Raw genomic sequence first — 12,992 nt, forward strand, 5'->3', positions numbered from 1 at the left:
CTTTCCCACCAGTTCAAGCAGCACCTTCACAGGCAAAGTTGTAGAACCCAGGTCCCCAAAGAGACAGAATCCTTTTATACTTGCAGAGAGGTGCCTCACCCAGGCCCTCATCTGACCACCCGTGACCCGTGATCACTATCCCCCCTTCCTCCATCCGTCATCCTGAGAGCCCTGGCCCATCCTTGTGCCTCACAGTCACCATGTAAAGCAGATTTCCGTAACCTGGCTCTTCATGGTCATGATGCTGAAAGGAATTTTTGGTCAAATACATTTGTGAGACGTGAGTAAACAGTTGTTCAGTTTCTTTTTTAAAATATTATGATATAATTGCTTTACAATGTTGTGTTAATTTCTGCTGTACAACAAAGTGAATCCGCCATATGTTCACATGTGTCTCCTTCCTCTTGAGCCTCCCTCCCAGCCTGCCATCCCACTGCGTTAGGTCATCGCAGAGCACTGAGCTGAGCTTCCGTGCTGTGTGGCAGCTTCCCACTAGCTCTGTTTTACCCGTGGTGGTGTATATAGGTCAGCGCTGTCTCAGTTTGTCCCATCTTCTCCTTCCCCTGCTCCGCCCGAGCATCTGTTCTCCACATCTGCATCTCTGTTCCTGCCCTGCGGATAGGCTTGTCTGTGTGACTACAGGACTTACCGGAGCTTTTATGTACTAATGATGACTGAGGGTTTACAGAAGGGCGACAAAGTACACCTCGTTTCCCAAACTCATTCGTCTGCAGAATTCTTTTCTCCCACAGTGTCTCGTGGGCCAAGAATTGGACACAGCACACTTTGGGGAAATTGCCATAAAGGATTGAAATATAGCTCTGCCCATTTTCTGGATGGGTAGTCTGAGTCCCAGAGAACTTGAAGGACTCGTGACAGGTGGAGTCTCACCCCACAGGGATTTGGCCCTGTCCTTGATGTACACAGTGAAGACGGACCACTCAGCTCTCCCTACACGCAGCCCTCCTGCCCTTCCCTGCTTTGCAGTGCTGTTGGATCTTGATTGTCGGTTGGGTGTATAACTTGCTTGGTACCAAACTGGTACCAGTGGGCCTCTTCTCCACCCTGTGTCCTGGCTAGGCTTTAAATAGACAGAGCTTCCTGCTGCAATGACATCTCTCCCAGGACAGCAAAGCTACCCAGGGTCTCAAACATTGGAGGAACCCAGCAGAGCATGGTGGGGGCGGAGAGGGAGGGTACGTGTTCCCAGGCTGCCCTGTTGGAGAGATGCCGTCAGGGTGGTGGGCAGGCTGGGCTCCTGGGACGTGCCACTGCCCGGGAGAATGAGGGATGAGCCGACTCCCCTGCGCTCTTTTCCTCTCTCCTGCAGGACATGCTGCCCATGCCCGGAGATCCAACCCAGGGGACCGGCAACTATAACATTGAAGATTTTGCCGACCTGGGCATGTTCCCGCCGTTTTCGGAGTAGCTGCGGGCAAAGCCAGGCTTCACAGAGCAGTGTCCCCCCCTGCTGTGATGTCGACGCCATCGTGAACGGGGGGGCCCCCATTGCCCTGCTTGTCCTGTGGCAGGACCCCCCCCCAGCAGAAGACACCTCATTCCCCCCTGCCTCCACCATGTTCCCCCTGCCACCGTCGCATTGCTCAGCTTCTGACCCTCAGCAGTGGCTGCTCTGCCACCAAACAGGAGCCTGGTAGACGTTGGGGGTGGGTTTATTTATTGTATTTTACTTGTGTGTGCTTGGGAGGCTGACCCACTGGGTTCCTAAAATCTGGTTGTGAATAATCTCCTATCGGACAGTTTGTGTCTATGAAAAGTTCACTTACAGCCCAGAGAGCCCGAGCAGCATGCCCAGGCCTGCCCTGGAAGCTGGAATCTGGTTTCTCCTGGCTTTTAACTTCTGTGTCCGTGTGGGGCTCAGGGAGTAGTGGGGAGAGAGGGCACACGGCCTGTGTTCTCAGAGCTGGAGGTGAGCAGCTGGGGACCCCCAGGTGGACGCCGGCTCCTCTGTCTCCTGGCTCAGCCACATCCGTCTGTCCATGTTGCCATGAGACGTGTACTTTGTGCCGTGTGATGTGAATCCTTGTCCTGATGGATGTGTTGTGCCTGTGTCTGTCGTGTGTGGCAAGAGCGAGTGTCTAGAATCCAGGGTGAGTGGCGGAGGTGGAGCCCGGCCAAGCTGAGGAGGACACCCTGACCAGAGGGAGCCAGGCCCGGGGCCTGGGCGCCAGGCAGACAGGCTGAACTGAGCAGGTGGGCCCTTGACAGTGACGCCAGGAGTGCCGGCCCAGAGCTGCTTCCTCTGCTAGGTCAGTTCTTCGGTCCAGGCGGGGGACAGCGGCTTCTCAGGAGGGGCAGAGGGCGGGTCTTTGAGGGAGAGGACTTGGGCTCCAGTTCTGGTTTTGCCGCACACCCCCCACCCCAGGGCCTTGAATCCCTCAGTTTGTCTCAAGACAGAGTGAGAGCTGACTTCTAGAAGCTTGCCTGGCTAACTTCTGAGCCCCTGGTCCCTGGCTTGCTGTCTCAGATCTGAGATGATTCCCCACTTTTACTTACCACCACTCCATCCCGTGCCCTTTACAGTAAGGAAAGAAACTCCTGTGTCCTCTTCTTTTCCCTATGGTCTCCCTCCTGTCTTGCCTCCCCATCCCATCAGCTCACCAACACCCGTAGGGAATCACGCTACCTACCCGTGGCCACCTCGCGGCAGACAGAAGAGCCCATGCCCCCTGCAGGCGCCTGGCTCAGAGCAATCCTTGTACCCCTCCTCCCGGGGTTCTGAGGGGCCTGGCAGAGTGGAGTCGCTTCTAGGCTACCTGAGCCGGGAGTGAGCCCCATCTGCAGGAAGGAGCCACGTGGAGAGTGTTTGCTCTCATCCTCTGAAAACTCTGCATCAACCCCAGCACTGGCCAGCATCCAGAGCGGATGGGCGTTCATTCTGGCCTGGGAAGCTCCAGCTGTTAAAGTCCAGCATTGTTCACGAGCTTACCCTTGGCTGGTAGCCAGCTTTGTGTGATCCCAGGTCATGGGCTTTAAATTAAAACTGACCTGACAGTTTCTAGAGTGGCTTTTAATCTTCGTGTATATAGTGGTGATTGGATTTGGGGTTTAGACGCACAGGATGTCATTTTTAACCTTTAGAAGCCTTTTGGTTCCTGGGAAAATGGCAGGTGACTGAACGTCCCCCGACCCTGACAGAACCAAGACCCAGAAGGGGCCTCCCGTGGGTGTGCCCCGCCCCTGGGGTCACCTCTGCACCCCCTGCAGCCTTGAACTTGTCCCAGATGGTAGACTTAATTATTTCCCAAGAAGAGGCACCAAAATAGCTTTTGGATCAAAGAATGGGTTCTCGGTGAAATGAAAACAGACTTCTTGTGACTTTGAGCCTATAAGTTTGAAAGTTTGAGGGGGGAGGTATGTTTGTCTCTTTTGGTTTTGGAGGGAGTTTGGGGGTTTTCTGAGGTCCACACACTGATTGGCATGCTGACTGGGAGCTGCCACCCACCCAGGCTTTACTGGGTGCTGAGGGGATGCAGAAGGACAGAGGAGAACAATCTTGCCCCCGGGACCTTTCATCTACTTACAGTGTCTAGGATGAGGACCTCTCAGTTCTTAGTCCTAGTAGGCAAGGATTCATGAGCGAATGAAAGCCAGATGTAATGGGAGAGCATCATAACTAAACAGCCCCAACCTGACTTCCCTGGTGGTCCAGTGGTTAAGACTGTGAGCTTTCACTTCTGGGGCCTGAATTCGATCCCTGGTCAGGGAACTAAGATCCTACACACAGCACAGTGTGGCCAAAGTAAATAAATAAATAAGCCCACCTCCCTCTCCAGCTGTGTCCCAGGAGCCCTGGAGGGGCGTGTGGTGCAGTGTGACTGGCAATTTGAGTTTTCTGTTTCCCGTATTCCCCATTCCATGCTTTGATTGTGAGTGTTAGAAGCCACCATGTGGCCACTCAGAAAACAGGGAGCACCCAGAGGACCACATGTCTGAGGGATTCTTCCCCCCACTCCCCACCCCCCACGCAGAAGGAATTTTGAGACGAATGAGCGTTAAAGTCCTAAGAGAGCCTAGTAATGCCAGTTTGTAGAAGCCCCTCCCTCTGGTCCTGCCCAGCCAGGAAGCCAGGATGCCCACGGGCCCTGCGTCAGCGTGGCCTTCAGCTCAACTTCCATTCCTACTGGAGATGGACGAAAAGCTGGATTGGGAAGGGGAACAGCACTGGGACTTTGGCTCCAGGACTCTCTTCCTCGTTCACCCCTCATCTTGCATCTCCCAGGCCTTCCAGTGGCTTCCTTTGGCTGAGCAAGCAGAAGGCTCTTCCCGAAAAAGAGCCATGTGGTAGCTGCCTGAACCATTGGTGAGCAGACAGACACAGCCACGCTGAGGCTTGGCCAAGGCTGGGTTAGTGACTGCGACGGTGGCTACAGGGGTTCTAGAACATTCTGCCTCTATACCCCTCCCACTGGCTTCATCTTTAGTTTTGGTTTCAGGGAGCAACAGAGCCATCACAGACACCCGCATTCTTCTCTGCATCCCAGTTGATCAAATTCACCGTTTTGTTGTTTCGTGAATGCCTGTTGCAATGAGAATACTGATAGTTGATGGGACTGACGTTGAAGAGCATGACTCTCCTGAGTCCATAGGAGACTGTCCCCCAGACCAGCCACTGTCAGTGCTGTGACCAGGCTCAGTCTAGAGATGAGTCAGGCCCCAGGAAAGTGACCGTGTTCCCTTCCCTCTACGTCAGCATCTGGACTAGCAGATGAGGCCTGAATCTCTACCCCCGGTTCCCCCCACCGACGTACCTGCTCCCTAACATTTATGACGTAAGCAGGACCATGCTGGTCACTTAACAGCCATAGCCAGTCATGAGTCAGGGTGGAAATGCTCCTTCTTTTACTGGGAAGTACGGGTTTGATCGTTAAGTCGCTGTGTCCCGACTTGCCAGGGACAACCCAGCTTGTCCATTCAGCCCTCTCTCCTGGCCAGATCCTCATCTTGGGTATGAAGGGATCTGACTGTCCTTTTCCTCGCTGCCTGGGGGCTGGAGCAGCTTGAGAGGCATCTTGCTGGAATACCAGCACCTCTTCATGCTTAGGTAGGTGTGCCTGGGTCTTGGGGCCTAAGACCGTGGAGCTGTGACCATGAGGGTGGAAAGAGGGAGGCTTTTGGGAACGAGGCAGCCTGCTTCCGGTTAACAATCTCGTTTTCCTCCAAAAACAAGAGAATTCCCAGATGAGCTTCAGAGGACAGTTTCAGCACTTAATCGTTTCTCTTTTAACCTTTCTTCTTATGAATGTGAACCGTGCTGTGGATAAATCATTTGTATTTCTTGAATGTTCTCTATGACTAACAGTTATTAAGTCAGTTGTGTATATGTGTAACTAATGGAACTGCCTTTTAAAATTTCATTACAATAAAAATGACTTTGCTCTGAACACTGAATAGCCCAGGCCAGCTTTGTCACTGAGCGATTCATAGAACCTGCTCTTGAAGTTGGGTAGATGCTCTCATATTACTCTTCCTAAGGGCTGTGTTTTGTTGTCCCCAGGAAAGAGTGTAGAAAGCATGTATGCTTAAGAGCGACTCTGTCAGGGGATCTGCATCATAAAATTTTAAAAGAAGCTAATAATTCTCAGCTTTGTGTGTTAGGCAAGGCTCTCTGGAAAGCTCTTTGCAAATGCTATTTTTGTGACCATTATTAAACTCTGCAATGTGGATATTACTCCTGGTTTATAGATTCAGAAACTGGGACTCAGAGAAGTTAAGTGACTTATCTAAGAACACAAAAGGTTGATCTTACGTCTCATTACAAAACCTTGTACCTGTTGTACTCTTCAGACACTCTATTTCTTTCTTAAATTCTCCCAGGGACTTTCCTGGAAGTCCAGTGGTGGTCCCGTGTTTAAGACTTCACCTTACAATGCAAGGGGTGCAGGTTCCATCCCTGGTTGGGGAACTAAGATCCCACATGCCTTGTGGCCAAAAATCAAAATATAAAATAGCAAGTATTGTAGCAAATTCAATAAAAACTTTTTTAAATGGCCTATATCTTTCTTTTAAAAGAAGATGTGGGATTGGCATAAAGAAAACTAGACCAGTAGAACACCACAAAGAATCTGAACGCACGCACATGTTCAGAAAGGAGAATATTTGGTATGTGCACCGCTGAAGCAAGCCAGAGCTGTTATTTACAAGAGTCAGCATTACAAATCACAGGACCAGACAGACTTCCAATAAATGGTGCCAGGGAAAAGCACATGGGGAAAGAAGCAACTGTACCCTTATCTTACACAATGTACAAAAGATAAATTCCCCACAGATGAAAACATCCAAGTGTTGAAAAGCAATATATGTAAAATCTTTAGAAAAAAATCTGGGAAAGTATATTGATGAAATCAGTTAGGAAGGAGATTTTAAACCGGGCACAAAGACCACAAACCATATAGAAATTTTTTAAAAGTTTTGTTTGAGGTCACTAAAAAATAGTCAGCTTAAAGAAATGGACCAGACAGCCAATAAACTGGTAGAAATATTTGTAGTGTATGTACCTAACAGAGTGGTATTCACATCGAGAGAGACTATTCTGAATATAAGGATTCATAAAAATGAATGAAAAATACAACCCAATAGAGAAGTGACCAGAGGCTTCCCTGGTGGTCCAGTTGTTAGGACGTTGCCTTCCCGTGCAGGGGGTGCAGGCTCAGTCCTTGGTCCGGGAGCTCACTTCCCTAGAAACCAAAACATAAAGCAGAAACACGATTGTAACAAATTCAGTAAATACTTTAAAAATGGTCCACGTCAAAAAAACAAAAAGAATTGTTTTTAACAGGTAAATGATCAGAGTTTGAATTGCCAGTTCATAGAAACTCAGTGGCATTAGATGTGTGAGAAAAGACTGAACCCCCCTAGTAATGAAAGGAAATGCAAAATTAAAGCAAGATAAGGTCTATCACTCAGAAGTACCAGGTCTGATAACTCAATTGTTATGACATATGGGGAAACAGGACAGACACTCTGGGAAGGGTTACACAATATCCCGACACGTCAAAGATGTACAAACCCTATGACTCAGTGAATCCGAGTGTCTGTCCTAGGAACCCTCCCACGTGTGCGACAAGGCAGGTGAAAGGACACCTGCTGCAGTGCCAGTTGCAGTGAACAACTGGGAACCTGTCTAAGCATCCTTTAGCAAAGAAATGACTCAACTGATTGATGTAGGCCCACAAAATGTGGGTGCCGCACTTAAAAGGATTTTGTAGAAGTGTGCGCACCTTCTAAAACCATACTATTACATTTAAAAGATTGTACATATTTTATAACTCAAGGCAATTACGTATCGTGTTTCTGCATAAGTAGATATGCAGCAAACATTTTTGAAAACGAATCTCCTGGATGGATAGGTCCAACTGTGAATAGAGAGAGGAAGAGTGGACGGAGTGACTTGTGTGGTTGAATTCCTTACAGCAGATTAAGGCCGAGGAAAGAAAGAGGTGTTGATTGAAATAAAGAGAAATACATGGTATTTGTTTTCCTCTTTTTGTGTTTTTCTGTTTTCTCTTACTTCCCTCTGCGTGAGAGTCTGTAAGCCCATGCATGTCTCTACAAATGATCCAGTTTTGTTCCTTTTAATGGCCAAGTGATACTCCATTGGGCATATGTACCATATCTTCTTTATACATTCATCTGGAGAAAAAGTGTCTGAAGCAGTTACGGCAAAATGTTAAACAGCTACTTCATCTTGGTGATGAGCATATGGTATACTTTTCTCAAATTCGCTGTATAGTCAAAAAAGTGTTAGTCACTCAGTCATTTCCAACTCTGTGCGTCCCCATAGACTGTAGCCTACCAGGCTCCTCTGTTCATTGGATTTCCCAGGCAAGAATACTGGAGTGGGTTGCCATTTCCTTCTCCACAGATCTTCCTGACCCAGGAATGTTCCATTGCATTGATATAAAATTCTGTGTGCATTTATATTCATGAAAGATGAAACTCTAGTAACCTATCTCCACGTGATAGACCCTCAAGTGAATTTACCTTTTATGTAATTTTTTTTAAAAAATATTTTTTTGCTTACTTGAGTGCACCCCATCTTAGTTGCAACATCTAGTTCCCTGAAAAAGGGAATTGAACCTGGGCCCCCTGCATTGGGAGCTGAGAGTCTAAGCCACTGGACCATCAGGGAAGTCCCTGTCCTTGTAATTTTTAATGTTATTTGTTTTACGAAGAACGTATATTACTTACAAGGTCTTGAAAAATAATGAAAAGCAAATCACTTGTCAGAATAAGAAAATAAATGACTTAGCCACACTACCTTGAAATCATTGGATCCATCATCGAGGAATTAAGATCCTGCATGCTACATAGCGAGGCCAAATAATTTGTTTGAACCTTGAAACTTTGAACTTAAAAAGGAAAAAAAGAAAGAGCCATAGCTGGACACAGCTCTGTCAGACCAGGCAGAGCAGGAATTGCCAGGTAAGTTCAGAGAAGAAATAGTGGAAAAGGCCCAAACAGTTGCCAGGACATGGCTTCACCTGCATCCTCCCTTTCATTTCTCCCCCAGCAATAGACAACTAGATAAAAATACACTCTCATCATAGATAGAGCAATAGTAATTCTTTGCCTGATGTTACTAATGATGTACACTCATTATTTTTAAGAGTATAGCATATAGAAAAGCATAAAGAATAAAAGATTGTATTCTGGTTCAGGTTACTGATGAGGGGCCCAATGAACAGTGAAAGGCGATGGGGATGAAGCACAGGGGTGTGGAAGCGTGAGGCTGCTCAGGTTGGGAAGGGGAATAAAGCAAGAAGAGCATCGGCCGGGTTCTCACGGTGCTCCCTCCACTTCCAAGACCCACCTCCCAGCCTCCGCTCCCAACAGCTCCTTATCTTCCTCTGGGAGGAAAACAAGGTCATCTCCCTGTTAACCATGTTGAAGCCCAACAGTTATGAAGTTAATTCTCCCGCAAACCCTCTCAAGCGTGCTCTTTCCATAAACACGTGCTGCACACAGGGCTGGAGCTACACAGTGAAGACGCAACCCCACCCCTAGAATATGAGGTTCCTAACTTATGGCTCCTGGGGGAAGGATGGAGGAAGGGATAGTTAGGGAGTTTGGGATGCTATATTTAAACTGGATAACCAACAAGGACCTACCATACAGCACAGGGAACTCTGCTCAGTGTTATGCAGCAGCCCGGATGGGAAAGGGGTTTAGGGGAGAATGGATACATGTATATGTATGGCTGAGTCCCTTTGCTGTGCGCCTGAAACTATCACAACTTTGATAATCAGCTATACCCTAGTACAAAATAAAAAGTTCTAAAAAACGCATTAGAAATTTTTTCAAAACCTTGATATGAAATATCTGAAATTATTGTCATATTTGTGATGGGATGTTTTATAATTACTGCTCTAACTTTATCTTCGTCTCATCCAATGTCAACACAACCGACGCGACTTAGCAGCCGCAGGAGCAGCAGGCACTTGATAGGGTTTCCCAGGTGGCTCAGTGGTAAAGAATCCACCTGCAAATGCAGGAGACATGGGTTCCATCCCTGGGCTGTGACAATCCCTTGGTGAAGGAAATGGCTACCCACTCCAATATTCTTGCCTGGAAAATCCCATGGACAGAGGAGCCTGGTGTACTACAGACCATGGGGTCGCAAAGAGTCAGACACCACTTAGCGACTAAACAACAGCAATAAGGCACTTAATGTGTTTGAATTAACAAATGATATTATTTAGTTGTTATGATTGAATGACATTATTGAATGTCATTCATGCATGACAAATGTCATTTTAAAATGCCCATTTTGATTGCTAATATGAAGTAAAAAATTCTATTGTGGTTATATTAATAAAAGGAAATCTTTGCATGAAGAAATAAAGCAAAATGGATAACCGACAAGGTCCTACTGTAGAGCCCAGGGAATTCTGCTCAATGTTATGTGGCAGCCTGGATGCGAAAGGAGTTTGGGAGAGAACGGATACATGTATATGTATGGCTGAGTCCCTTTGCTGTGCACCTGAAACTCACAACATTGTCAATTGGTTATACTCCAATATAAAATATAAGTGCTAAGGGTTTAGGTGGAGAGCACCCACCCTGCAGATGGACAAGGGAGGTTGGTTGGGGGAAGAACTCAGAAGGCTGTGATTCACATGACTTTGCCAACAGGTCCCAACAGATGGGGCCCATCAGAAGCAGAGCCTCCCCACCGGGCACCCAGCTTGTTGGCTCAGCTTTTGCAGAAAGTGCTTAATGGGTTCCCGTCTCCAAGCCCAAGACCCTTATAAATCATGAAATAGGTACGCCGCCCCTCAGCAGGACACTGGATTAAAATGCCTGGAATGCAGCTGGCCTCTGGTTCTACAGCCCAGCTCCTAATTCTTCCCACACATTTCACTTAAGACTCAAATAAAAATGCCAAAAACAAAGAAACGTGACCTGGCGCTGACAGGGAAAAGAAAAAACACTTCATCACAGCGGTTTATCAGTGTGTGAGCCCTGCCATTCCACCAGGGCCCTTGACAGCGAGAGCCGTGCTGGCTCATGCTTCTCGTGGCGTCTCCACATCCCTAGAGGGCCGCCATGTCTTCATCATGGCCACACTGGGGCGCATGCTGGACCCACAGGAATGAGCCCCATCGTGATGGCATCACACGTGGGTTACTGGGAACCTTGGTGAGCCATCAGGCTCCCAGCCAGTCTTCTGAGACCTGCCTTTGGAAGCCATGGAAGGTCACCTTGTCACATCAACTCAGCGAGCAGCCAGGACCCCGAACACTAATAAGATGCTAGAAACCTTGGAGTTCTGTTTTCTTAGGTTCACTTCCCACTGGCAGAATGAGGTGTTAATGCGCTTCCAAGTCACCACGTAAGGGGGTGGGGAGGAGACTTTTGTCTTAGGCATGGGTGCTCACACACTTCCTGTGTGGCCTCTTCCAGGGGCCGGCTCCCTGGAAGGTGGGACAGAAGAAAGAAATGATCCAGGGTGTGGTCCTGGGGAGGCTTTCATTGGGGGCTTCTTCAGGCTTTCTGTTCACCAGTCTCCGTGCAATACATCAGACAGTACATGAAACCCAGCGAATGGTCTTTAAATGATAAGCAATTCCTTTGCTGGACAGCTGAAACTAACACAACATTGTAAATCAACTCAACTCCAATATAAAATAAAAATTAATTTTCTCTGGAAAAACTATAAGAAATTCATTTTGCTCTAAGTCACAAGCATTGGACAGAGGAGGCAGAGGCAGGTTCCTCGATTGTCCAGGTCCACAGTGAGTTCATCACAACTGCTGGCAGCTTGAGAGGTTTCTGGATAGGTCTCAGACCCTGTGTCTGAGCCAGGGATGGGTGTACACACTTGTATTGACATTCCTGTCTGCCTCAGGGAGATGGAACGCATGGAGAGCAGAGAGCTGGGATGAGACGCGGTTAGCACTGGGTCATAATGAAAACTGGCTGAGCTCAAGTGAGAGGGATGGGCTGGGGTTGGGGGCAAAGGGAAAGAGGACCAAGATCAGGAGGACTGGGGAAGTAAGAGCTTCAACTCTGGAATCTTCGAGCTTTGCCCCTGACTTTGAGTGGGTCTGTGAGGAGGTGCGAAGAGTAGTAAGTGAGGGGTGGCATTTAGCCTAATCTGAACCAGAATCAACAAGGATTTCTAAAAAACAACATACAGGAAACATTTGAGAACCCAAGGGTGAAGGCACTTCCTGTTGCCTGAGAAGACAGCTTCATGATGCTGGAGCTAGGTGATAAAGAAATGGCATGTTCCAAACAGACAGCCTGAAGATAAAGAAGAAAGGGCAGAGGTGGTGGTCCAGTGGCTAAGAATCCACCCTCCAATGCAGGGGGTATGGGTTCGATCCCTGGTCTGGGAGCTAAGATCCCACATGCCTTGTGGCCAAAAAAACCAAAACATTAAAAAAAAAAAAAAGAAGCAGTATTGTAACATGTTCAATAAAGACTTTGAAAATGGTCCCCATTAAAAAAAGATGAAGAAGAAGAAAAAGTTAAAGTAATGGGAGAGAGACAGAAAGTCAAGCTGTGTGGCAAGGGCCAAGATGGGAGTGTTGGTTCTCAGTGTGCCCAGGGTCTTCCGATCCTGGAGATGGCGTGATGTCCAAAGGAACTGAACCCCAGCATGACTTCAGACCTTCTGAGCAGACTACAGAGATCCCTGGGACTCGGTTATTCTGCTGGGGAGAAAAAAGTGGCTGCCCAGGGATCTCCATCCAGGTTCACACACCCCAGCTCTCAGCTTTCACTTTAAGGCACCAGAATCTGGGTCTCCTTATTGAAGGGCTGTCCTCAGCCTGCTGGATTCTACTTTGCAGAAGCATACAGAGCCCAAGGGCCTCAGATTTTTACATCTGCCAAGGTCAGCCCTTTACCAGTGATCAGTGACAGTCCTATAACAAATACTACACTGCAGCAAAGAATGGGGACAGCCACACTTCATGTTCCTGTCAGAAAAACAAGCAATTCAAAAATATTTTTAAAGCTATGCCTGCAAAGAATTTCACCTTTCCTTTTCAATAAAAATAAATCTTAACTTATGCAGCTCAATTCCAGAAAAATAAATGACCCAATCAAAAAATGGGCCAAAGAACTAAATAGACATTTCTCCAAAGAAGACATACGGATGGCTAACAAACACATGAAAAGATGCTCAGCATCACTCATTATCAGAGAAATGCAAATCAAGACCACAATGAGGTACCATTTCACACCAGTCAGAATGGCTGCAATCCAAAAGTCTACAAGCAGTAAATGCTGGAGAGGGTGTGGAGAAAAGGGAACCCTCCTACACTGTTGGTGGGAATGCAAACTAGTACAGCCACTATGGAGAACAGTGTGGAGATTCCTTAAAAAAACTGCAAATAGAACTGCCTTATGACCCAGCATTACCACTGCTGGGAATACACACTGAGGAAACCAGAATTGAAAGAGACACATGTACCCCAATGTTCATCACAGCACTGTTTATAATAGCCAGGACATGGAAA

The 12,992-nt window shown here is 47.5% G+C and overlaps 1 protein-coding gene across 8 annotated transcripts in view; it reads left to right on the plus strand.

The window, feature by feature from the left end:
• Nucleotides 1-5,405, plus strand: part of ARNT2 (aryl hydrocarbon receptor nuclear translocator 2) — a 190,709-nt gene extending 185,304 nt beyond the window's left edge. For all 8 annotated transcript variants that reach the window (XM_069559010.1, XM_069559012.1, XM_069559009.1 and 5 more), the window contains one exon: nt 1,331-5,405. In XM_069559010.1, coding sequence (XP_069415111.1) covers nt 1,331-1,380 — 50 coding nt within the window. In that variant the 3' untranslated portion in view covers nt 1,381-5,405. The remainder of the gene's footprint in view (nt 1-1,330) is intronic.
• The last annotated feature ends 7,587 nt before the right edge of the window (nt 5,406-12,992 follow it).

This window comes from Ovis canadensis, chromosome 18 (genome assembly GCF_042477335.2).
Source record: "Ovis canadensis isolate MfBH-ARS-UI-01 breed Bighorn chromosome 18, ARS-UI_OviCan_v2, whole genome shotgun sequence".
In the NCBI taxonomy this organism is placed as follows: domain Eukaryota; kingdom Metazoa; phylum Chordata; class Mammalia; order Artiodactyla; family Bovidae; genus Ovis; species Ovis canadensis.